This window comes from Punica granatum, chromosome 2, assembly GCF_007655135.1.
Source record: "Punica granatum isolate Tunisia-2019 chromosome 2, ASM765513v2, whole genome shotgun sequence".
NCBI classification, from domain to species: domain Eukaryota; kingdom Viridiplantae; phylum Streptophyta; class Magnoliopsida; order Myrtales; family Lythraceae; genus Punica; species Punica granatum.
Window position 1 is genome coordinate 6,064,367 of NC_045128.1, and position 27,817 is coordinate 6,092,183.

Sequence of the window (27,817 nt, forward strand, 5' to 3'; positions counted from 1 at the left end):
GACAGGTAGCCCATCCCTACCCTGACACCGTAGTGTTTCTCTTATTCTAACCCTATGGGGTGTCGCTAAGTTACAAATAGACGATTTTGCCCTTGAGGTGAAAATTATTTTCGGAAAAGAGAGATTACGCGGTGCGGGCCACCTCGGCCTGTGATCGGCGTTAACCTGTCCCCTGGACCTTCCAGGGTTGTCAAGAACCCTAAAAAGCCAAATGATCGGTTAATCTGTCCAGAAGTGATTTAAGAAGAACTTCCACGCCCCGACCTGAGTTTTCTGAAATCAGGTGAGGCCTCGAGTCAAGACGCGCAAGTCCTTCCTAGACATCCATATCACTTCGAGCCACGTGTCTCGGGTTTGATAAAATTTGCAACTTTTGAGAAGGGCACCAACGCATGTTTGCAACTTATCGACGCGTGCTACCGGTTTATTACCAATTCGTGCAAAATTATTACGGCCGAGTGAGTTAATTAATCGCATGAACGTCCTAATTATCCCGTTAGTGGAATTATTGATTAAATTAATTAATGTTTTGCCAAATGCTCTGAATATTCGGGTTTCAGACCTTCGAACCGATCATTGAGGGACCGTCCGATGCGAATCCTAATTCCCGACCACCTTGGGATTTAAAAATTAATTTTAGGTCGAGTTCGCATAATTAAACTGATTCGTGTGAGGTTTGGATTAAAACGAGAAAATAAAGCGTTTAAATACGGATTAAGAGCACATTATCACGTCAAGCACGACAAACATAAAAATTTACACAATCGATGCCGCCATGATCATGATAAACACATACAAACATACACAAACATAATATTAACGAAATCGATAAAACGGCACCGACTCATGGAAGCAAAAAAATTATGCAAAGAGCACGTATTATCATGTTGTATACGTATAATTACAGAAACAAAATATTTAAACGGGGCATGTATGTTGTCGGTCGGGGATCCAAGTAGGAAAAGGTTGGGTATCTTTAAAAAATGTCCGGGGACTTATTTGAATAATTTTAAAAGAACAAGGACTGATTTGAAAATTCGGCTAAAGTTTCAGTGGACTGATTTGAAAATTCTGGAAAAATTGGGGACTGTGTAAGAATTACTGAAAATGTCCAGGGACTTGTTTGAAACTAATTTAAAATTTCGGGCTGATCTGAAAAGTGACAAAATGCCCAAGGGACTGAACTGAAACAACATGAAAAGTTTTCGATACTGATTTAGAAATCCTGAAACATTCAGGGACTGATTGGAAAATGCTATAAAAGGCTGGGACTTGGCTGAAACGAATTTTAAAATTCGGGACATATCTGAAAAGGGTGAAAAATAGTCCCGGGACTAAACTGAAACAACTTGAAAAGTTCTTTAGAGTGGTTGAAAAATTCTGAAAAATTCTTGGACTGATTAGAAAATGCTAAACAGGGCTAGTACTTGACTGAAACGAATTTTAAAATTCGGTGCAGATCTGAAAAGGGTGGAAAATAGCCCCCGGACTAAACTGAAACAAATTGAAAAGTTCTTTGGAGTGGTTGGAAAATTCTAAAAAATTCAAGGACTGATCGGGAAACATTAAAAATGGCCGGGTCTCGACTGAAATGAATTTTAAAATTCGGAACAGATTTTAAAAATATAAAAATGCATCCTCAGGACTGAAATGAGACAAAATGGAAAGTTCATAAAATGTAGTTCGGGACAAATCCGATGCCCCACGCAACCCAATAACGCTCATTTAACATCATATCTATCCAAACAAACATTAATATTCAGAAATGAAGCCCTAAACATGCCACTAAGTTGAGAATTTACCTAGTTCGGGAAGTTGAGGGGTGTTTCTGTAAAATAAAAAAATTAGAAAAATTAGAAAATTTCGCCGAGGAGTTGGGCTGCTGGGTTGCTGGGCCGAGTTGGGCCGAATGGGCCGGATTGGGCCGCTGCTGGATTGCTCGCTTGGCCGAATGGGCCATTGCTGGTTTAGCTGATGAGGGGGGCGAACGGGGCCGGGCTGGACCCCTGCTGAACCGGGCTGAACGGCTACCGCTGGGCCTAACCGAATGGCTGGGCTGCTGGGCGGTTGGGCTGCTACCTGTGCTGGCCCGGAGAGAAGGAACCGGCGGTTAGCAAAAAAATAACGAAACAAAGGAGGAGAAAGGAGGCGGTTCGGGGCAGCCGAGCGGCTTGGGTGGCAGCGAGAGGCGAGCTGGGGGCTAGATGGGGAGCTGAGGGAGCCGAGGTGAGGGAAAGCGGGAGAGTGTGCTGAGGGAGGCGTGAGAATCGGGATCCGAATTGCGGGTGTTCGGGATCAGGAGCTGTGAGCTTCCGGATTGAACTGTTGGGAAGGGATGTACTCAACCAAACAATAACGCAGCGATTAATCTTCCTCCCCTTCTAGTGTAATCGAGATATGAACTAATCAAATCAACCAACAAGCAGTAAAGTAAAAGAACACCAATAATTTTACGTGGAAAATCCCGATGTGGGGAAAAACCACGGGACCAACTCCGAATCAACGATCCACTATGAATGAAGGTTATACAATGTCTTTCATCAAGGGTAAACCCTTGGATCACCAAACTCAAGAGAAACACTCTCTTGGATCACCCAAATACTAAATTCGTCACCCACACCGGGTGGTTCACAAAATCAGCTGAAACAGCACCTACAGAGCTCAAATAGAAATTCTGACCGTTCAGAAGTTAGCCCCACGTGTTGTGAAGCTGCTGTCAAAATTTCGTCCCAATCGGAGTTCGTTTGATGTCCCAATCGAGGTTTGATCTCCAGCTGCGCGCTGTCCCTGTTTATCCGATTTTTCTCTGTTCTTTTGTTGCTGCTTCTGCTGATCTGCTGCTTCTGTCTGCTGCTGCCGCACGTCCACTGATCTGCAGCTGTTCTGCTGCTATTTATTCCTCAGCTAGTTTGCTGAAATATTAACCCTAACAAAAATGGGTTCTTGGGCCTATTAAAGCCCGATAAAAGCCTAATACAATTTGAGCCCAACTTCCTCCAAATTGGAGAGAAGCCCAACAAACTCCCCCTCCCGACTATTTGGAGGCTTCAAGCATACCGGCTATACTTCGGCAAACATGAAGTTTCTCCCTAGCGAGAGGTTTTGTCATCATATCAGCTCCATTCTCATCAGTGTGCACTTTGTCTAGCTTCACCAGCTTGGACTCCAACACATCTCTAATCCAATGAAGCTTGATATCGATATGCTTCGACCTCGAATGGAAAGTGGGATTCTTGCAAAGATGAATTGCGCTTTGACTATCACAGTGTAGAACATACCTTTCTTGCTTCAAGCTCAACTCCTGCAAAAACTTTTGCAACCACAACATCTCCTTGCAACCTTCAGTCACCGCAATGTATTCGGCTTCCGTTGTAGACAAAGCGATGCACTTTTGAAGCCTTGACTGCCATGAGATAGCTCCCCCTGCAAAAGTCATCAAGTATCCCGAAGTGGATTTCCGGGAATCAATATCTCCTGCCATATCCGCATCCGTATAGCCCACTAACTCCGGCTTACCAGTGCCAAAGTGTAAACACACCTTGGATGCTCCTCTGAGATACCTCAGAATCCACTTAACTGCATTCCAATGCTCTTTCCCCGGATTGGAGAGAAAACGACTAACCACACCAACAGAATGAGCGATATCTGGTCTTGTACAGACCATGGCATACATCAAACTTCCTACAGCTGATGAGTAAGGAACTTTCTTCATCTCTTCTTTCTCCTTCTCACTTGTAGGACATTGCTTCAAGCTAAGTTTGAAATGAGAAGCAAGTGGTGATGAAACTGGTTTAGCATTACCCATGTTGAACCGATCCAAAATCTTCTCGATGTACTTCTCTTGAGAAAGCCAAAGTTTTCCACTTGATCTGTCACGAGAAATATGCATCCCAAGGATCTGCTTTGCCGGTCCCAAATCCTTCATGGCAAAGGACTTGCTGAGCTCTTTCTTCAACTCTGCAATCTTGCTCATATCATGACCGACAAGCAACATATCATCCACATATAACAGTAAAATGATAAAATCACCATCCGAGAATTGTTTCATGAACACACAATGATCTGAAGTTGTCCGTGTGTAGCCATGGCTCAACATGAAAGAGTCAAACTTTTTGTACCACTGCCGAGGTGCTTGCTTAAGCCCATACAAGCTCTTTCTCAGCCTGCACACCAAATGCTCCTTACCTTTAACTCGGAATCCTTCAGGCTGCTCCATATATATTTCTTCCTCCAAGTCACCATGCAGGAAAGCTGTTTTTACATCGAGCTGCTCGATCTCCAAGTTCAGACTAGCTGCCAGTGCGAGAACAACTCGGATCGATGACATCTTGACAACGGGCGAGAAGATCTCCTCGAAGTCAACTCCTTTCTTCTGGTTGAAACCTTTCACTATCAGCCGAGCTTTGTATCGAGGTCGCGAGTTCTCTGTCTTCAACCTGTAGACCCATTTGTTCTTCAATGCTCTCTTACCTTGCGGTAGCTTCACTAGGTCATACGTGTGATTTTCAGACAAGGAGTTCATCTCCTCATTCATCGCCTTCAACCAGTGCTCCTTGTGCTCATGTGCCACAGCTTCATCATAGCACTCAGGTTCTCCCCCGTTAGTCAGTAGCACATACTCATGAGGCGGATATCTTGTAGATGGTCGTCTTATTCTATCAGATTGTCTAGGTAGATCTGCAGGCTCTAACTGTAACCGCGAGCCTGTATCATCCGTAGTCACATCATTATCTACCTGAGGAATCTCACCCCCAGTCGTGGTTTCTTCATACTCACCAGGTACCTCTTCCACTGGATGCTCTACATCAACCGGTACAGGAATAGAGATCTCGTGAGGATTGCCTACTTTGGCCTTCTCTAACTTTTGCAAATCCTCGATTGTCTGGTCCTCAAAGAAGACAACATCCCTGCTCCTGATGATCTTCTTGCTATCAGGGTCCCAAAGCCTGTACCCGAACTCTTCATGTGCATAACCCAAGAAGATGCACTGTTTTGCCTTGGCATCAAGTTTTGATCTTTCATCTCGAGGAATGTGAACAGATGCCCTGCACCCGAAGACTCTGAGATGCTTGTATGATACTTTCTTGCCGGTCCACACCTGCTGGGGTACATCTCCATCAAGTGCAACTGACGGTGTAAGATTAATAAGATCAACCGCTGACCTCATTGCCTCGCCCCAGAAAGGCTTAGACAGTTTCGCCTGAGAAAGCATACAACGAACTCTCTCAACAATTGTGCGGTTCATTCTCTCTACAAGCCCGTTCTGCTGTGGTGTCTTCGGTACCGTCTTCTCAAGTTTGATACCGTGAGTCCTGCAATAGTTCTCGAAAGGACCCCTATACTCACCACCATTATCAGCTCTGACACATTTCAGTTTCATGCCCGTTTCTCTTTCCACTGCTACATGGAAGTTCTTGAAAATCTCAGTCACCTGATCTTTAGTTCTCATAGGGTAAGCCCAAACCTTCCTGGTGTGATCATCTATAAAGGTCACAAAATAGAGAGCACCACCAAGAGATCTATCCGACATGAAACAAACATCAGTATGCACAAGGTCACACCACATGTATACATTAAGAGTAATGTGTATTGGACTGACCCACCATGAGATTGCTACATGGGTTGTTACGTGACTGTCATTAGCATATTTCAAAGTGACTATAGTGTAATGGTCCTTTGACTTGAGGTCACCATAGATTCCTACATGTAATGTCATATACTTTGATACTGTCAAACGCCACTGTAACAGGATGGTTATAAAGACAGTTATTGGGTATACCACAGAGCATGGAGAGGAATGTGAGTGATCAAAATAGAATTTGTCCCTCCTACGAAACGGGAGCGATATCTCACGGCCACTTGGTGGTTAAGTCTAAAAGTGTATGCATACCCAAATGAGTCGATATAACGATATCGAGCTCATTTGTTCTGATAGACTTAACCGGTAAACCAAGAAAGAGAAATATTGAGCCATACAAGGATGTCATCGACCATGCCTTGGGCTCAATAGAGATATAGGGGACAATGGATTATATTACACGGTAATATAGGTCACGAGGTTCGTCGAGAAATTGACTTTCCGATTACTTGAGTAACGGTGATGCATTGCTAGATGCCGCTAACTGTATTGCTAGTTTCACGGGGCGCAACGGAAACGAAAAAGGAACAGAAATTCAAAATTTCCTACCCGTGAAACTAATTCCAAGACCTACTAGAAGAATAAGAGTAAATAAAAGCGTACCTGGAATATTTAAAATTGTCGACCAAGCGTCCCACGCGTGACGCCTCTACCGGTGTCCACACCGACTTTGTCGACGAGTCTTCGAGATCGGCGGTGCTAGCGACCAACACTCGAAAGAAACACCGATGCAACACCCGAAATTTTTAAGACTAATGGACCTAATTTGAGTTGAACAATTCAACCCAAATTATATATATACTTTATATGCATATATATGCACGCACACATATATCAGCACATATAAATATGTGTTGCTTTTATATATAAAAAGTATATGCATATACACACATTATATATATCATATATATTTTTCTATGTACTCTGCCCCCCCTTTTATAAGCAACAGGGGAGGAAGCAATTTAAATCCCTGGCCGATGTGGGATAAGGAAAATCAAAGCTCCAAGTGACATGTGTCCAAGTAAATGTCATTAAACCATTGGCCCATGTGTCACCGCATTAATCGTGCATCAATTTAGTCCATTTAATCTAATAAATCGGGTCTAATTAATCGACAAATTTAATCTCATTAAATATCCGATTAATTAGTCACATCCTAAATCATCTAATCTCTATTAGACGATTTTATTTGTTTCAAAATATCTCGTCAATTTAGTCGTAGTGTGTGACCCTGTAGGTTCCCAATTACGTTGATAGTAATATCAAAATCTCTATTTCAATATTACAAACAGTGAGCGGCATCTAGCAATGCATCACCGTTACTCAAGTAATCGGAAAGTCAATTTCTCGACGAACCTCGTGACCTATATTACCGTGTAATATAATCCATTGTCCCCTATATCTCTATTGAGCCCAAGGCATGGTCGATGACATCCTTGTATGGCTCAATATTTCTCTTTCTTGGTTTACCAGTTAAGTCTATCAGAACAAATGAGCTCGATATCGTTATATCGACTCATTTGGGTATGCATACACTTTTAGACTTAACCACCAAGTGGCCGTGAGATATCGCTCCCGTTTCGTAGGAGGGACAAATTCTATTTTGATCACTCACATTCCTCTCCATGCTCTGTGGTATACCCAATAACTGTCTTTATAACCATCCTGTTACAGTGGCGTTTGACAGTATCAAAGTATATGACATTACATGTAGGAATCTATGGTGACCTCAAGTCAAAGGACCATTACACTATAGTCACTTTGAGATATGCTAATGACAGTCACGTAACAACCCATGTAGCAATCTCATGGTGGGTCAGTCCAATACACATTACTCTTAATGTATACATGTGGTGTGATTTGATATCTCCATATCCATGACCTATGAGACTTGGTCATCAATCAACACTCACACTAGTCTAACCGTATTATCGTTGTCCTAATTAACGATAATACTTTGACTATGGACATTTAGGAATAATGTTCATTAATTATAGGATCTCACAATCAAGTCACACTTGATGCCTATTGAACCTACTATTCCAAGGACATTATTGTGTAAAATCATATTTAGCGCAATCTACACAATAACAGATATGCCTCGTAATATAATGAAATAGATATCATATTACAGAACTGATTATAGATTGCCTCTAGGGCATACACCAATTCCCAACAGGTCAAGTATATGATCGCATCTAGAGGGACGACTTCTAACAAAAGAAACTCTCCTCTGCTTACCAGCTAAACAGTGATCACAAGTGCTCAAGTGCATACCTTTAACGGGCAAAGACTGCTTTCTAGCAAGAATTTGAATACCTTTCTCGCTGATATGTCCGAGTCTCCTGTGCCATAGCTCGATAGGATAATCCTCAGCAACATTAATTTGACCGGAATTGTGTCTGGCACGCAGCCTGTAGAGAGTGTCGGTCTTCTGACCCCGTGCCACAATCAACGAACCCTTGGAGAGCTTCCATCTCCCATTACTAAATTCGTTACTGTAGCCTTCATCATCAAGCTGACCCGTCGAGATTAGGTTAAGGCGAATTTCTGGAACATGCCTCACCTTCTTCAGAAGCAACTTGCAGCCAAGCTCGGTCTCTAGACAGACATCACCAGTACCGACAATCTTGCATGACTGTCCATTTCCCATTCTCACATAACCATAGTCCCCGGTAGTGTAAGATGAGAAGAAATCCCGATGAGGAGTGACATGAAACGAGGCACCTGTATCTGCAACCCAGGTAGAGTCCTGACATGTGAAATTCACATAGGCTTCATCACAAATGATGTAAGTCTCTCCATCAGATGCCACTGCTGTAGTACCTTCTTCCTTCTTGCTCTCACCGTTGCCATTCTGATTTTTCTTCAGAGCTCTACACTCCCTTTTGTAGTGTCCCTCCTTTCCACAGTGATAGCAAGTGACCACTTTCCTCGTCTTCGACTTTGATCTACCCCTCGATTTGCCACGTGAGTTACTATGCTTGGAAGAGAAATTTCTGCTTTGACTTCTCCCCCGTTGTTCAGTAACCAAAGCTTCAGACTGAATGGAAATCCCCGAGCCTTTCCTTCTAGTCTCCTCATTAAATAAACTGTTTGTCACCGTGGCCAACGATAGCTTCCCGTTTGGCGCAGAATTGTTTAATGCAACCACGAGTGTGTCCCAATTATCCGGTAGAGTCCCTAAAAGTAGACAAGCCTGCAACTCATCGGGTAATATTATCTCCAGGTTCGTCAACTGGTTAATAATATCCTGGAAATTACTCATGTGCGCAGCCATATCACCTCCATCCTGAAAACGAAGATGAACCAGCTTCTTCACGAGAAATGCCTTATTTTGCGGTGTCTTCCTCGCATAGAGATTTGTCAATTTATCCCACAAAGCTTTTGCATTTGTCTCCTGGGCAACATTATGATAAATACTATTGTCTATCCACTGCCGAATCAAACCAATAGTCTTCCGATTTGTGCGTTCCCAAGCCTTGTCATCCTTATCTTTGGGTTTCGTGGAATCCCCTTCAATGGGATCGTACAAATCCCTGCAAAATAGAAGATCCTCCATCCGAGACTTCCATATAGAGTAGTTGGTTGCATTCAACTTGAACATAGATCCTGTAGATTCCTCCATCTCGAAAACACCGAAAAACTCAAACTTCTCTAACCCGAGGCTCTGATACCACTTGTTGGGAAGGGATGTACTTAACCAAACAATAACGCAGCGATTAATCTTCCTCCCCTTCTAGTGTAATCGAGATAGGAACTAATCAAATCAACCAACAAGCAGTAAAGTAAAAGAACACCAATAATTTTACGTGGAAAACCCCGATGTGGGGAAAAACCACGGGACCAACTCCGAATCAACGATCCACTATGAATGAAGGTTATACAATGTCTTTCATCAAGGGTAAACCCTTGGATCACCAAACTCAAGAGAAACACTCTCTTGGATCACCCAAATACTAAATTCGTCACCCACACCGGGTGGTTCACAAAATCAGCTGAAACAGCACCTACAGAGCTCGAATAGAAATTCTGACCGTTCAGAAGTTAGCCCCACGTGTTGTGAAGCTGCTGTCAAAATTTCGTCCCAATCGGAGTTCGTTTGATGTCCCGATCGAGGTTTGATCTCCAGCTGCGCGCTGCCCCTGTTTATCCGATTTTTCTCTGTTCTTTTGTTGCTGCTTCTGCTGATCTGCTGCTTCTGTCTGCTGCTGCCGCACGTCCACTGATCTGCAGCTGTTCTGCTGCTATTTATTCCTCAGCTAGTTTGCTGAAATATTAACCCTAACAAAAATGGGTTCTTGGGCCTATTAAAACCCGATAAAAGCCCAATACAATTTGAGCCCAATTTCCTCCAAATTGGAGAGAAGCCCAACATGAACGAGGTCCGAGTTTCCGAGAAAAATCGAGCTGCGGGCCGTGAGCTATGGGAGACCGCGTGTGAGCTGAGGGATTTCTTTTTTCGTGAGCTCCTGGCCGAACTGTGAGCTGCCGAGAGAGAGAGAGTGGATCCGAAAAAGATAATCGAGCTCCCTGTTCAAAGCTCGAGCTGAGAGTCTTTTTTTTGAATGAGCGAGCTCCGAGATTTCTTTCTTCGTTCGTGAGCTGATGGATCCCCGAAAACCGAGCTGCCAGTTTTTCTAGAAAAAAGCTGTGTGTGAGAGAGAGAGAGAGAGATCGCGTGCACGGCGACGTTAGTGTGTTCGAGAAGCTGGCGTGTGCAGAGGGGGTTGGCGTGTGCAGAGGAGGCGGCAGGCTCGGCAGTGAGGGCAGCAGGGGAGCAGGAGAAGAGAAAAAAAGAAAAAAAAAAAAGAAAGAAAAGGGGAGGAGGAAGAACAGGAATGTGGGGGAAAGGGTGAATGGTCATAAGTCGTCAGACTTCTGACCGTTTGACCCCTCTTTTTTTTCGAATTCGACGCGCGTGCAAATTGAAAATTTCGTTTTCTTGATCGAACGTCGGAAAAATAATTCGAGATCGCCATCGTGCTCAAAAAAATTCGTTGATCGATATTATGCAATAAAATCATTTTCAATCTCGAATTTTGTCCCGGATTTTGAAAATTGACGTCAATGTATGCCAAATTCGAAAACGTCCCAAATAATATTATTTTTTAAAAATCATAAATTTGGTGTTAAATTAAGAGAATTTGCTATTTCAAGGAGTCGCGAATACTCGAGTAATTAATTGGAAATACTTCGCTCACGGGTGGCAAAATGACAATTTTGCTCCTTTGGAGCCGATGGACAAAAATTGGGTGCTGACACGGCACATAAAGGACATCATTAATAATCAGATTGACACCAAATGAGACCTTGCCCATGTAAGTAGCTTTAGTTGTTCCATTAGGAACATCAATAGTCGGATCATTATTGATTGGCACAACGTCAAAGAGATTATCTCAGCTACCGGTCATATGTCGTGAGTCTCCCGAATCAATAACCCAATCGAGTTTTAAAGCAGTAGGGACAAAAGTCTCACCACTTAGTCGATTAATCTCACAATCTTCATGAGCAACCATCGGCACAAGTTGATGCAGTTGAGCCATAGATAAATGGGCTAGTTTATTGATGTCTGCGGGCTGAACGACATGGGCTTGGGCTGCTGTATAATTCGATGGGCTGTGGATAAAAGGCTGTTGGGGCTGCTAGTTAGGCCCGTTGTCGGGCCACCATTGCCCACGATTTTGCTGGGCCGATCGCGACTGGAATGGGCTGCCACCTGAAGTGTATCGGCCTGATCCTCCTCCATGCTGTAGCTGCTGTGAAGTCGGGGAGAAGGCACTAGAGTTTCTGCCTCCATCAGACCGGAACTGCCCCGAAAAATTTCCTCTTGGCACCTTCTGATTCGACTAATCAAAACTTGGAAAAACGCGTAGCTGATAACATGTGGCTCTGTAGTGGCCATTTTGTCCACAATAATCACAAAAAGGACAGCACCGAGGTTTGGAATTAACCTTTGCTGGTGGGATTGAAATCGGGGCTGGAGTTTCCACCGATATCACCGTTATTTCTGACCACAAAACCAATTACCTCAGAACAGTAGTCTTTGCCTTGAGAGACGAGGTGTTGAGCCTCATCATGTTCTGCCATGGAGCGAGCTTTATTCGCGTTTGATGGGGGATTCATGCTCAAAAACTGTGAACGAATGGTAGAAAACTCGGGATTGAGTCCGATGAGAAACTAGTGGACCTTCTCCTTCTCCTTATGGGCGGCAATTTGAATACCAACAGCACAGGTGCAAGCGGGCAAGTCGAGATACATATCCAATTCATCCCACAGACTCTTTAATTTGGAGTAATACTCGGAAACAGTTCTCTTCTCTTGTTGCAGCAAACAAGTCTTGCTTTTGAGTTAATGAATTCTCGTCTCATTAACTTGAGAAAAGTGCTCCTTCAAGTCATCCCTAAGGGTCTTCGCATTCTTCGCACCAGCCACCAAATTATGCAGCTCCTCATCTAATTGATTGAAAATCCACGAGACGAGCATCGAGTTACAAGTCGGCCATTGCTCACGGTAAGGCTCTTCTTTTGCCGGTTGATGTATTTTCCCTTCGATGAATCCAATCTTATATTTGGCTTTGAGTGTGATTTGCATCGCCTAGGACCATGTATTGTAGTTCCTTCCATTAAGCTTGCAGGAGATTAACTGCGTGCCGGGATTATCATACGACATGAAAATATCCGCAAGAGGCATAGCAACCGCCGATGACTGAACAAGGTCAGTCCCGAATTGTGTAGGAGGCGGCGATGGTGGAATTAAATCACCCATAACAAAGGCGAGGAGATACTTGGCAGAAAAGACAAATGTAAGAGACGCTCGGTTGAATTCCCGGAAAACATGAGAGTAGATCGAGGCTCGGCTGAGGCCCGCAAGGTATGACTCGGGATGGCCTCAAGATCGATACTCTGATACCATATCAAGACTCGAGACATGGCAAAAGCTTGAATCGTTCATTCATTCAATTTGTATGTATACATCTAGGTCTGAAGAAATAAAAGTAAAGATGTTCTAGGATAGGGAACCGATATCTACGGCTAAACAAAGGCTAACCTATGTATAGTATACAAAGATAATTCCGTAAATTACAATAGGAAAAGAATCTTTCCATAATACCACCTCCGACGTTGCCTCTGTTACGTCCTCTGTTATCGCATTCGGTGAAGCTTTTCCTTTGACAGCGGCGAAAACCTTCTCCAATCATATCGAAGTCGAGAAACTAGATCTGGCCTTGTCATGCTAGATTTGGCCTCAAGGCCGAATTCAGCTTTGTGAAACTCAAGAACCTTCTTGAGGGTCAAGTGCCTCTGAGCCACCTTGTGCCAAGAATGGTTGAAAACCCCTGGGATGTGCTCGCCAGCTCTGAGGAACCCCGACCTAGTGGTCCCAAACCCTGGGTTAGGCAAGCCCACGACTTGGGAGCCCCGAGCTAAATAAACCTTTGTCTCTCTAGCTCGAGGCTCTTGAGCCTTGGGCTCGCCCAACCCAGGGCTTAATAACCTGGGTTAGGGTCATTGAAGCTGGCAAACATATCCCACGGTCGCAAGACAAGGGCAAGCTGGCAATGGGCTTACGGAGGTAGGTCAACTCCAACAAGCATCACATGCTGCGATTTTCTTTTTTAAAATTAATATTTATTATAATAGGGGTATTTTTGGTCTTGCAATTTCTAATTGTGTTGCATTCCTTGTTTTTTAAGATCAATTTTTCTATTCCGACTAACCAAACAAGAAATTTTTTTCAAAATTTCAATTATATTTTCTGTTAATTCTATTATGCGCTAATTACATTCAAGTGAACCAAAGGTGATGTCCACTAAGACAACCTACCTAATTTCTTTCAATATTATTTAATAGGTTTTGATGGAAAATAGGTTAGGTTTGGTACGCCGAAATAGAATGAAATTTTACATAATGAATATAATTATATTGAGAAAAATAGTGATTTTTAGATTGAACTGGATAATATGATGAATCAAATTTGATTAGATGAACTAATATGATATCATTTTATATATCATATGTTTAGATATATAAAACTAAAAGATAATATATGATATATGTAAAATTTAGTAAAAATGATGGAATGAGCATTCCTTAAGTTTTTTTGAAGGAATAACCGTTACATCATGTTGTAAAGGGATTTCTCTCAAAATGGAATTCTCTTTCTAACTCATACAAGTATTTTCATATAAAGAAATAAAGTATAAGGAGGGATTTTCATTCCATTCTAGCATTCTAAACTCCCATACGGCCTATGCATACGCTAGTTAATACGGATTAAACCAGTGTCCTTAACTGAGCTATATTTTTCTAACAGTAATAACAAATCCAAAGCAAATATTGTCAACATTTAGCAGAGAATTGTTTATAACCTTTGATGGTGATTATGTAAATTTTCAAAGATGAAGTGCGTTGAGGGTTGCAAATTAGCTCTGCTTGCTGATGTCGTTGATGACATATATGCTAGCTACAATAGTAATTAGAGACACGAAGAAGCGGTTGGATCCGATCGACTAATTTAAGGATGTCTAGCTAATTATTTATCTGTTTAATCAATTGGTTTAGGTTGTTTCGCTTCTATGGTTTTACTCAACTGTTAAGTCTCTGTGACATTTATCGGCTTTTCCTAAGGAATTTTTTCTCTGATTATATGAGATATTCATGGGTCTAATACAATGAAACATAAATTTTCTAATACCTAAGGGTACAGATAATACCACTACGGAAACCGAATCTAGAACTTCTTTATTACTAGACGAGAGCATGCGTCATTACGCTACACCTTATTTTCGCTGTATCAATTGAATATAATTATGATGACATATGCTTATATAATATCGCCTGCCTTAGCAGTTATTTACACAACTGATTAATTGGAAAGAAATTATTTATTAATTAACTCCTTGCACAAGTTATTTGGTTAATTATATATGTTTCTTGATCGTTTCTTTTTGCTGGATGTGAACGGTTGAAGAGAATCCAGGACATACCTGAGCATATTCCAGTGGTAACAGATGGCTGGCCAAATTCTTGGACGTTTGGATCTATTTCATTTCATGTGAAAGTCGAGCCCAAAACAAGGCTCGAATTCAACTCGAGTCATACTGTGGCAGCTTGTTCGATCAAAAACTTACATGCAATGTCGCGCTATACGTTAACCGACAAGAAAGATCTTCCTCTTCAGGACCTTCTCTTCAGGACTTCGAAAAGGCGCTTTTGGAGAACCAGTGAGCATAATATTATGCATTATATATATTTCACTTCGAATGTGACAGCGTACCAATGTCTTTATTGTCTTAATATTGTCTTTCATCATATTTTGTTCATAAGATTGGAAAAATATTCTTAAAGAATATATATTGCGTTATAAGAAAGCCCATTAGGATAAGTGAATGAAAATTAAGAGGCATAAAAGTTTCATTAACTAGAATCGAATGTGGGACCTCTTTTCAAGTGAAACTTGTGTCACTATACCCAACTCTATTTCTTTATGCAAATAAATATTTCAAACTTAAGCGGCCTTAACTTATCTCTGTCCTTTCCTTATCTCTTCATCCTCTAGAAACAGAAATCCTAACCCAGGCCACCTCACCAGCGAGTCCGGCTTCGGTCGGGCACGTTCGGTGCTACCACCACCGAGATCGAGAAGCTGGGGCCGCCCTCTATCTGCCGGTTGTCTTCGTTCCCAGTGGCTTTCTGTCTTTTCCCTTCTCCCCGTCACTCTTCCTATTCCTCGGACATGATGGCGTAGTAGGTTCCATGTGCTGGTCTTCAACTGAATCAGTTGCGGGTCTAGATGCTCTTTCACAAAGGTCATGATGCTCCACCTACGGCGAGCTCGCGACCTTAGCGATGGCGGGTCTCGGTCCTCAACTCCGATCAAAGATCTTCTAGAGGGCTTTTTCACGTCGGCTTCCATGGCGGGCTCCTTAGTCTTGTTCGCTGCCTCGCCTTGGCCTCATCACGGGCTCTCGATTGCTCTACTCTAAGGCGGAGATGGTGTTGGAGGGCATCCGGTAGGTCGTAACGGCCCTCCTCTACATCGTCTCTGTTCTTTCTCGGGCGTGGCATGTTGGACTTTGTCTTCCACTCTCATCCGGTGGTCGTCCCTTCTCCCACTCCGACTCGTGGCCGGCAATTGCGGCGGTAGAGGCCTTACCGCCTCTTGACTGAGCCAACCAGCCTCCTATTCGCTTGGACCCGACCCGACCTACCCCTTGCGGGTCCTCTCTATTTCGACTGCCCTCTTCTTGCTTTGCCGTTTGGATACCAAATAAAATGGGACGGCTTCTTGGTTTTCAGCTTACCGCTCCAACATCGGTGCCTCTCCCCACCCCCGCTCCCTTCTTGCGTTAAGAATTTTGACCACGACTACTTTATTATGCTCTAGTGATTGGACTATTTTTGGTTTTTAGCGTGTTAGCTAGGGGCTCCTTAAGCCTTCCCCAGTTGTTTTTGTCTATCATGTTACTAAGTGGAGTGGCAGAGGCTGGTTTGCTTGGTAGCCTAGCATCTTCCTCGGAACAGTCCCTGGTCTATGTCGACCGAGATTGCTAAACTATTCTTGTTTTGACTACTGACGTGGTCACTGGTTTGTACCAATCAAGGTTTCCTTAGCGGTTTTAGTTTGATCCTGCCAGCTTAGTTAAGTGCCTTCCCCGGCTCGCCGGATTGGTCGGCAGCCTGGTGTCTTCCTCGGCTTACCGGATTGGTTGACAGCCCTCCCCAGCCTCTGGCTCTGATTCTAATTATTTGTACCATTTCGTGAAGGGCTCCTGGCACACGAGTACAACTCAAGACTCCCCCTGCTTTGCTTTGATATCCAGATCTTTGCAGAACATCGGTAACAAATGGCTGAGTTCTACATGGATATATGGCTTGAGGATCCTTGCCCAGTTTAATCGAGGTCCATGTGTGATGCAGAGGGTTTTGATCGGAATCTCGAATAGCTACTACCCTTGCTTTTCACCTCAATTTCCTCTATGTAATATGTTTGGGAGGGTCTAATTATTCTGATATTGTAAATGATTATTCTTGAGCATTTTCACCTTGTACTCTTGTCATGTACTTTTTACATATTATAAATGAATCCTTCAGGTTCACGAGAAAAAAAAACTTATTAGAGAAAATGTTATTAAAATTTTCACTACAAGTATGTGGGATTTTTAGGATGTTTAACATCTACCACCACATGTTACATTTTGATTTCATATTTAATTTTTATTGGAACCGCAAGAGATTGATTGTAAACCATATCCAACCAAAAAAATGTGAGCTAATTAATAGCAGTAGCAGCTGATCCTTTTATAAACTCAATGATTGTTTTTTAAAAATTTTCCGATATACGATCCCTTAGAAACTTCACAATCGAGTCTTCTAGAAGAAAAGCAAATTAAAATAGGCCACGCATGACAATGCTGTTCCACGATAGAAGGACAAATACAATTAATTATAAGAGCAAACCAAAGATGGTGAGGAATTTTTAAGCATTATCATTTCCAAACAACCCCTCCCAAAAAAAAAATTACAGTTCGAATTCGAGTTTCATGAATAGAAAAAATTAGTTTTATTTCTTAATGAGTTAGCTCGAACTGCGTTAATTGAGTTTTCATTGAGATTTCGGATATAAGACCGCATAAAAAAACTTAATTTAAAATATTATCATTACATTAGACCGGGTGTTAGGAAAAAAAATGATGCTACAACTAACATGGAGATTTTCAGACTCAATTTCAAATAATAATAATTATTATTACTATGGATAGACACACAATAGTCGAAAAACATGCCATTCCGGTATTGAGCTTTGTTATGGGGTTGACGTGCTATTGAATAATGCCAAAGAAAAACTCAAAATGAGTAACCCAAAAACTTTATAATTAAGGAAAGACTTCAAGTTTTCTTTTTTGGGAACAGAGTCTAATACAAAAGCACTTCCATTTAGGGAGGGAGTCAGAAATTTCATCCAAAGAGGCAGTATATAAAACAGTGTTAATATGTATTGAACTATATTTAGCCAACTGAAAGTGAAAAATTAATTTGATATATTCAATATCGCGTAAATTTGATTTTTAAATTTTTACAAATAACAAGAAGGATATATTCGAATTACTGAATTTTTCCCATTTCTATTAAATTTAAGTTAATATTGTTTATAAATATTTAGAGGAGAGGTTCTACGATACATAAAAAAAAGATAATTTCTTCTATTTCCCAAAATTGAAACATAAAATTTTCTCAGTAGACCTTTACAAGGACTTATAAGAAATATAGAGGCAAAATATGAAAATAAGGTATGTGAGGGGGCATTCTTAGTTTTCATGGGGTAAAATTTTCAAAATGTCATATAAATTTCTATATGTATCCGTCAAAGATTGGAAATGATAGAGGGGATGATTCCCCCTGCCCCACAACCCACCCCGACAAAACCAATCCTTACGATTATGGGTTTTTACAGTTCGGTTCTTGGGTTACTCAAGAAAATTGTCCGAAGACATCTGCATTGTTGGAAAAATCGGAAAAAAAATCAACGAAAACTTAAAGTAAGAACAAGCGACCTTTGTTGATTAGTTAAAGCGAAAGGAAATTTAAAAAAAGAGAGGAAACGAGCCGTTTTGAGCCTGAGGAGTGAGGTTTGAAGTGCGAGCACAGAGCATAAGCGACAGTCATTGAGAAGAGAGATGAGGGTTTGCAATTGCACCAGAGAAGCGGAGGAGTGAGGACAATCTAGGTTTTAAAGGGTTTTGATGAGGGCTCACTGATAAGTGGGCTATAGACAAGTTTAGTGGGCTCACTGGGTTGAGCTAAAAATTTTAATTATAATGCGAACTCGGGGCGGGTCGGGGTATTCGAGGTTGTGATTTTGAAACCCATCCCCATAACCGCAAAAGACAGAGGAAACCGAACAATGATCTAATCGAAGAAAATTTAGGGTGGATAAAGGCGGTTCAGATCGAGTTTTCGGGCAATCGAGTTTTTTATCAACCCTATCTCCCGACCCTTACTGCTTCCATCACTGCTTGCATTCATCAATTTGATTTTCATTTGTGAGACTTCACGTGTTCATTTATATCTATTTCTCTTTTCTCTATATACAGGGGTCATAATCGTCCCATATAATCCAAAAGAAAATTTGAAGTGCACCAACCCTCTTCCCGCAAATCTATAGTCTCATGCTATTTTAATTAAAAAAAAGAAAAAAAAAGGAGAATCTATGGATGATCACTTACTGTAATATGGTTAAAAAATGGGAAAGAGACAAATGCAATTTGCCCCGAACTATGGAGTCCTGCTAAGTTTACCTTCCAACCTCTAAGATTTTGCATGATGCCCCCAACCCCTAGGTGAAAAATAAGCATTGTCCCCCTCTCACCAAAATCAGAAAATTTTTTTCTTCCAATTCAAAGGACCGATTTCCAGAATATTTTTCTCTTACGTTAGACCTCCGATTGGAGTGCTCTTGGAGCCTTTAGAAACCTTGTGCTCAATACTACAATTTAAAATCAATCAAAAGCTCGAAACAATAAAAGAATGACATCCAAAAATAAGGTAGATACTCGGATTATCACATAAAATTAAAAAATTAACTATGCAATAACTCTTCAACCACTCAACGAAATTAATTGCTATGCATAATTATAACTTCCTTGAAACCTCTAAAATCTAACCACATAAAAATTTAAGGCCGAAAATAATATATCAAAGGAATCACCCTTACCTAGAGGGAGAAAGTTCGAAATTGAGAATTAGACTCTTAAGATTGTAAGGAATTTATGTGACAATTAATTTTGTTGAGCAGATAAAGAGTTATTGCGTAGTTAATTTTGTGACAAAATCTAAATTTTGACCTCGTTTTTTGATGTTATTCATTATTGTTTAGAGCTTCCGATTAATTCTAAACTATAGTAGCTAGTTCGCACAAGGTTTCCAAAGATACCAAGAGCACCATAATCAGAGGTCTACTACAAGAGAAAGATGTTCTCGAATTTGATCATTTGAATAAGAAGAAGAAAAATCACTGATATCAGTGAGAGGGGCATTGTGCTTATTTTTCACTTTAGTCTGGGGCACCGTGTAAAATTTGAAAGTTGGATAGCAAACCTAAAAGTATCCAGTAGTTTGGGAGCCAAATTACATTTATCTCCATCTGAAATTATTTTTGGTGATATGATTAGAAAGAGCAATATAATATATCTTCTCATTTATCTATTGGGAAGGAAACTCTTGTGCTAACTAGTTATCTAGGAGTGCTTGTCAATTACCTTTGGGAGTTCATTTGTCCCAACATCCACCAACAAGGGTCGGACCGTTATTTTCTGGCGATATAGTTGGGACTTCTATGCCCCGCCTTTGCATTTTTTTAGTTCATTTTTGTTTTTGTACGGAGCCATCGCCCCGTTAATTATCGGAAAAAAAAATCTTTCTCATTTACATAAATCTATATAGTTCACTACCTGCATGCCGATATTCTCATTCACCTACCTGTTACGATGTTATTAATGTTTTCACAGATCATATGATGAGATGTCATGACCAAACAATTTCTGGTCGCATGGAGAATTTCTTAGCGTGTTACAGGTGGATCAGGTGCTTGGCTAGTATTGTTGACGGGGCCAGGACTCACATCACCAATTGATAGCTGCTATAGTGCATGATTACATGTCATGTGGTTCGTGAAGACCACTTCGTTATCTCTTCTAGAAAATGACAAAATTGATCTGTCTACGACATTATATCCGACCAATATTAAAACTACACTATTAACCGAGATGGACCTGCACAATATTAATCCCCCCAGCAAAGGAGATCAAGGAGAAATTCCCAGAGGTGACGGTCCCATCGCCGGCCCTTATCGCCCCCTTGAGACTGCCAAAGTCACGGGTTGCGATGGTGCTGGAAGTTGCGTGACGCTATCACTATCTTATTTAGGCAGCGGTGGCCAGATTTTTCCTAATTCTTTGGAGATATTGTTCGAGATATTGTTCATCCCTTTCTTCCTTTGAACAAAGTTGCAAATCCCAGTGGGGTGGTAGACTAGAGTCTAGAGTCCTAGACTCATCTTCGACCATCTTTCTTCTTATTGCCTTTTTTTTTTTTGCTTTTCAATTTTATCAATTTCATGTTTTTACAATTATTTTTCATGTTTTAAAAATTAAAAATACGTGTTTTAGCGCAAAAGTTAAAGGAAGTTACAAATGGTTATAAATAAAACAATTTTAGTAGCTGCTTTAAAATATGAAAACTTTTGTTTTTTTGTTGCACTAAGGAAAGAGTTTAAAGTGTGGATTTTTTTCCTTAAAATTAATCTTTTTTCTTTAATGAAACGAAAAAAAAAGGGGAAATTGTGGTTTTTCTCTTGTAAAAGAGTAGGAGAAGAGAAAATAAAAGGTACGAGAAGTCCTACTAGCGATTAACCGACTCGGAATCCTCTTACTTCCAAATAAGAATATATACCTGTTCCACTATACTGTTGCTCTTTCTTTGAGTCTTTTTCCCGGGAAATAAAAACCATGCATGTGTCACGGGCTCAGTCTAGGTCAGCCCTTGACAAATGCTTGCGTAAGGACGTACCCCCTTCATCGCGTACGCATATACTTAATTTGCAATTAAATATGTATATGGCTAGCTCATCGCCAATGGGAGCATGATAAACGTGAAGAATTGACATATTGAAACTTCCCGTTCTGAATTGACATACTGTAGACCCCCCCTCAACTTCGCGCTCTTTGGGACTCCATTTCAGTATACTCTACCAACTGGGAACTACCATAGGAAATAAACGTACATACTACACTCGCAGAATATTTGAGAAACCCTAAACTCTGGCTCGTCCATCAGTAGTCGAGGTTTCATCTATATCTGACATACTTTAATCGAACCGATTTTAGTGCACCTTGCAATTTAGGCGTTCTGTGTTCACCATGAATTTGTGAATTACATGCTGCCATAGTTTATCAAAATAGTTTGTAAGCTTAAACGATAACTATTCAATAGTATGATGTCGGCATCAAATGTGAAATCTTATAACGTGTTTGGTTCAAAATATTAGTTGCCCTACATATAAGAAATGTATTTTATACTTCAATTGCACCACGTGGTATCGTGTACCCGGCCAACCGGTATAAGATATATTGTTTGATTATTGTGAGTATAGTGGCGATTGTGTTGTTTCGTGTATTATTACACTCATGAAAATCGCCCAAACTGGCATGCATCACGACGATTGCACTTAAAATAATATTAATTCTCAAGGATCCCATGCATGCATGCATGTATACATGATCTCTCTATGTCATATATGCGCCCCACGCAACACTTCCCTATATAAAGGCCACCAAAACCATAGACTGCTCACCGCATTCAGGACGTCCATTGATATCTTCGAGAGTCATTGTACTACGAGTGTGTCCATTCATTAGCTTTTGCTCTCCTCATTCTCTCTTTTTTCCCTTAGAGCGCCCCGTTTTTGTCAAAGTTGACGAGATAATACACACATCTACATATTATCTTGTCAACTTTATTCCTTTCGGGCTATCGAAGGACATATTGATTGTGTCGTCTGTCGTGTGAGAAAGGAGAAAAATGTCGGCCCTCGAACAGTTCATTGATGATGCCACATTGGTCGCTTCTGCCCCTTCCCTTCCCGTGCCGCCGTTCTGCTTTGGTGCAAAGGCGAAGGTTTTCCCGGACAATGCTGCTGTCGCTAACTATGAGAAATCTGACTGGTCACCATCCCTGTCCTCGACCCTGTACAGGGTTGATGGGTGGGGCCCACCTTACTTCGCCGTCAACTCCTCCGGCAACATCTCCATCCGGCCCCATGGCAAGGAGACAATGCCTTCCCAGGAGATTGACCTCTTGGAGATCGCAAAGAAAGTAACTGAGCCCGTGTCCTCGGGTGGCTTAGGGTTATGCCCGCCTTTCATTGTGCGGTTCCCTGAGATGCTCAAGCATCGGCTCGAGTCCCTGCAGTCGGCTTTTGACTCAGCTATTGCATCTCAGGGCTATGGGGCGCACTACCAAGGAGTATTCCCCGTGAAATGCAATCAAGACAGGTTCATTATTGAGGATATTGTGAAGTTCGGGTCGCCGTTCAGGTTCGGACTGGAAGCCGGTTCAAAACCGGAGCTACTCCTTGCAATGCATTGCCTATGCAAAGGTTCCCCCGAGGCATTGCTGGTTTGCAATGGGTTCAAGGACGCCGAGTACATTTCTCTTGCACTTATCGCAAGGAAGCTTGCTTTCAACACGGTGGTCGTTTTTGAGCAAGAGGAAGAGCTTGACCTAGTGATTGAACTGAGCAAGAAGCTTGACATTAGGCCTGTTGTTGGCGTGCGGGCCAAGCTAAGGACCAGGCACTCAGGCCATTACGGGTCGACCTCAGGTGAGAAGGGCAAGTTTGGGCTTACCACGACGCAGATACTACACATCGTGAAAAAACTCGAGCAAGAAGGGATGCTAGACTGCCTGCAACTGCTGCATTTCCACATTGGTTCCCAGATCCCTACGACTGCAGTTGTTGCTGATGGGGTCTCCGAGGCAGCTCAAATCTATTGTGAACTTGTTAGGCTCGGGGCAAACATGCGAGTTGTAGACATCGGGGGAGGACTTGGCATTGACTATGATGGAAGCAAAGCTTCTGACTCTGATGTTTCCGTTAGCTACACCCTAGAAGAATACACTGAAACCGTTGTCAAAACCCTCCGCTCCATCTGTGACAAAAGATCCGTTACGCATCCAGTGATTTCCAGTGAGAGCGGCCGAGCCACCGTGTCTCATCACACAGTTCTGATCTTTGAGGTGTTCAATTCAAGCTCACGCGATTCAAACGCAGCTGAGTCATCTCTTCTTGAGCAGCAGCGTTTCCTTGATGGCCTTCGAGCAGATGCACGAGCCGAGTACATGAACCTTTTCTCTGCAGCCATGAGGGGTGATAACAACACATGCCTGCACCACGCCAACCAGTTGAAGCAGCACTGCATTCGCCAGTTCAAGCAGGGGGCCTTGTCTATCGAGCAGCTGGCAGCAGTCGATGGGTTGCACCTCATGGTCTCTAAGGCCGCCAGTGAACCCTCGAGCCTTCCTGTGCATACGTACCGCATGAACCTTTCCATATTCACCTCAATTCCCAACTACTGGGGCACGGGACACCTGTTCCCCATAATGCCCATTCACCGGCTAGACCAGAGGCCGACCATGAGAGGGATGCTGTCGGATTTAACCTGCGACAGCGATGGGAAGCTCGCCACCTACATCGGAGGAGAATCTAGCTTGCCTTTGCATGAACTGGATGGGAACAAGAACGGACATTACTACTTGGGTCTTTTCCTAGGAGGGGCCTACGAGGAGGCCCAAGGCCAGATACACAACTTGTTCGGAGCACCCAATGTGGTTCGCGTTGAGTCCGAAGCTGACAACCCCGGTGGTTTCATAATGACTAGTGCACTACTTGGCCCGAACAGCGGGGACCTCCTTCAGGCCATGCGTCACGAGCCCAAGGCCATGGTGGAAGCATTCAGGCGCCGAGCAGAGGAGCTAGGTGCAGTCGGAGGCAACCAAGATGGACTGGTAACTGAGGCTTTGGCGGGCGGGCTTGCACGCTTTGTCAGCAGCTGGCCCTATCTCATGGCGACTTCGACCTGGGGCATGCCTCCTGTCACTGGCAATGGCTTTTTCTGAGAACACGAGATTTCTAATATACCATTATAATCGGTAAAAGTCTTATATAGACTTATATGTATCTGCAGACAATAATTAGCAATTTCCATTAGGAAAATGCTATGTGGAAACATCACCAATGTTATCGTCTTATAGTGGTCTCCTAAGTATGTATTACATTACTGTGCGTCAAGTGAGGGATGCACAGGAGACCATGTCAGTGCTTGAGATCTCATTACTTGTATTGTGTTTGATCTCATTATATGTATTGTGTTTGAATTGTGCGTTTTTTAAAATTTTTTTCTGTAAAATCCTCTCTTCCCCTCCCCCCGGATAGCATAGGAGATGGAATCCCTGGTTAAAGCACCAAATATGAACATTCATAATCCTTCCTGATGATGCACGTTAAACATCCACTTCTCAATAAAATTAAATAAGGTCTCCTTTAATATATCTTAAGATAAAGTTTACGTACATTTGATCAGAAAAAATTTAATTAAAATTAAAATTTCTAGGTTTCTGGAAAATTAATAGTCTATTGTAGAAATTAATTTGCAAGTAACTGTACAAGGAAAAAAAATTTTAGGGGAGTAGATCATTTATCATAACTTATATTGAGAATCGAAGTCCTGTCTCACATTAAAAAAGTAATAGGAAAATCTGGTAAATTAATTGAATTGCGCATCCTAACCTAAATAAGCATTTGTTCAAGAATATGAGATAACCGTACCTGATAAAATAAAGGGATTCCATATATGGCCCCAATTTATTATGATAAGGCCTAATTTTTCGGTTTAAATTATGTGTATTTAAAAGTCTATGTACACTAATAATACAAACTCAAAAATCATGACATAGCATGAGTTGTCATCCCATCCAAAGAAACAAGGAAACTCATATCTCCCTTGCGTACTTGGAGTCTTAAGCTTAGAAGAAAATTAGATTAATACGAGATGCGTCTCAAACTTTACAGATAAGTTGTCATCTGACTCAAACGATATGTTGATATACTCATAAGCTTGGAGTACAAAGGAAGCCTGTGTTCCCTTGTTGATATACTCATAAGCTTGGAATAATAGAGGAGGCGTACAGAAATCTCCAAGAGAGTTATAAAGGTCGGGATTTGAGGCAATTTCATGTGAAAAAATCCAATAAGAAAATATTAGCAATTTTTTTTTTCGGTGGAAGTACATTAGCAAATTTAGAACACGCGATATTCTACATTATTGTGTACATTTAGCTGTAACAAGACGTGCAACAATGCTAACTTTTCGTAAGGAAGACGATCATGCCGGAACAGACTAGAACATTTGCTCAGTGAGGAGGAAACCACTGAAATCAGGAATACACTCGGTCTCAACCACCTCCCAATTTGAAGCATACGGAGAGATCTACCTGAGTACATTCATCAACAAGACGAAGCTCTACATATAATCAAATACCGTGATCACATACGCACATCTAGCTAGGACGACAAGATTACTTGGTTGCTGGTGATGAATTGATAAAAACTGTCAAAAGATGTGTCAAATTGGTGTCTGCAGGCTTACAAGAATAATGTCCTTGCTCTTCATGTCTCTTAAATTAATTCCGCAGTCTATGGCTAGCCATTTCTATACTTTGGTCGATTTAGTTGAGACATGGACCATTTTTCTCATGTTTCCAATTAGTCAGCAGGCTCTCGCCGATTGAAATTCATAAAGCCCAACTAATCCATAGGCAGTGCAAACGGAGAACTATATGAAGCCCAATAACAGAAAACATTCATGTGGCAAGGAAGTTCGGTCATCTCCTCGTGAGATTGCCATCGAAACTCTTATCGGGAGGCCGTGAGAAGTAGTTCCAGTTAATGCGCTGGATCCAGCCTATAGGACCTGCTTGGAGCGTCCCTCAAGAGCGTACGCCTTAGTCGATAAAAATTTCCTTGCATAAAAAGAAAATACTCTAATGTTTGTGGATTCTATTAGGTTTTTCGTTTTTTCCTAATCAAACTAATATAGGCTTCGAACGTCTAACTCTCCTAATGATTTAGCTCTCAGTCTAATCAACCGAAAAGCAAATACTCTGGCTACAAAGTTAGTCATAGGATTACTAAAAAAACAAAAAGCAATTCAATGAGAAGAAAAACAAATTATGGGGAAAATCAATCTTTTTTGTTTTTTTTCCATCCTTACAAAAAAATAATACGGATCACGTTGCATCGATTGAAGTAGTCTAACTGATATTACTATGCAAAGTATAGTACACGATTAATAATGTTCTTATCTTTTTCGGACAATTTCTGTTAATAACGTTTAAATCCCCATTATAATCTATTCTCTGTCAGCATTTGGCGGCAGAAGTATGACATGTCACTGTCGTCTCCCTTTATTTTCACCAAAAAACAGTATATTTAATTAGGGAGGCTTTAGCAAACCGCCGGCAGTATCATATCATCGGCATGCTAAACCGTTAGATCTGACCTTTAAATCCTAGCCGTTGATGCTTTCTACCAGTTCAATAGGTTGTAGGTAATTAATATTTGTTATTTTTTATTTGATTAACCCATGAAACTTCTTGAAGAAGTCTCTCTTTATTAACCCATGAAGCTTGTTGAAGAGTCTCCTTCAACACTAGCTTTGCTTGCAATTCCTCACAGCGGCAATGGCGGAAACCACCAAATCAGATGCTCAAGTCGACATCAATCTAGCCCTTGAGCCTAGAGTCTCCTTCAACTTCATCGACTGCCCCATAAACGAACACAGGGTCCCCTTCTTAAGATAGGAATCATGCCATCGTCGCATCGCTTGAGGGAAAAAAATGGAAAGAAAAAGCATATGCTTCTTCTTCAAACGTCGACCTCATCTCTCTGTATCATTGCCCGACTGAAGTGAAAGAGTTAAGGGATTCCATTTGAGGGTTTTTCTGAATTGGTAGTTTCCTAGCCCGACTGATAAGGGAAGATACATAATCAAAACTATAGGTTTCTGTATAGTCGTCTGTATATCTAGTATGACAATGTAATCTAAGATGCCAGACAGTTAATTGTGCAGTAGTCTATAACATGAGTTGGGTTGTCAATGTATTGAAATTTTTAATTGATTTATATTGAAATCTATAAGTGACCGGCACATTATCACTTATTTTTCTTGTACAATGTGTGCGCATCTTTTGTCCCATATTCATGTCCCCATCTCTTTCTTCTATAGAACTAAATTAGAGGCGTTCATATTTTGTGATAACACTAATTCACCAATGGATAAATAGGCCAATTTGAACTAAATTATCACATCTTGCACTGTAATCATCCTAAAAAGCGAATTTTGAGATAATATTAGTTCAATATGTGATAAATAGGTAAATTTGAACTAAGTTATCACATCCTCGACTTGCGTTATCACGAAACATGTAATTTTGTATAACACTAGTTCAACAAGTGATAAGTTGGTCAATTTGAGCAAAGTTATCACATCTTGAACTAGCGTTATCGCCGAAGATGTGGTTTGTGATAATATTAGTTCAACAAGTGATAAATAGGCCAATT

General features: G+C 41.5%; 1 protein-coding gene across 1 annotated transcript; it reads left to right on the forward strand.

Moving 5' to 3' along the window:
- The first annotated feature begins 21,995 nt into the window (after positions 1 to 21,995).
- LOC116194336 (arginine decarboxylase-like) lies at positions 21,996 to 24,605 on the forward strand. The gene has a single exon (XM_031523126.1). It carries the CDS (start codon positions 22,219 to 22,221, stop codon positions 24,313 to 24,315), a length of 2,097 nt encoding a protein of 698 aa, XP_031378986.1. The 5' UTR covers positions 21,996 to 22,218; the 3' UTR covers positions 24,316 to 24,605.
- Positions 24,606 to 27,817: the final 3,212 nt, after the last annotated feature.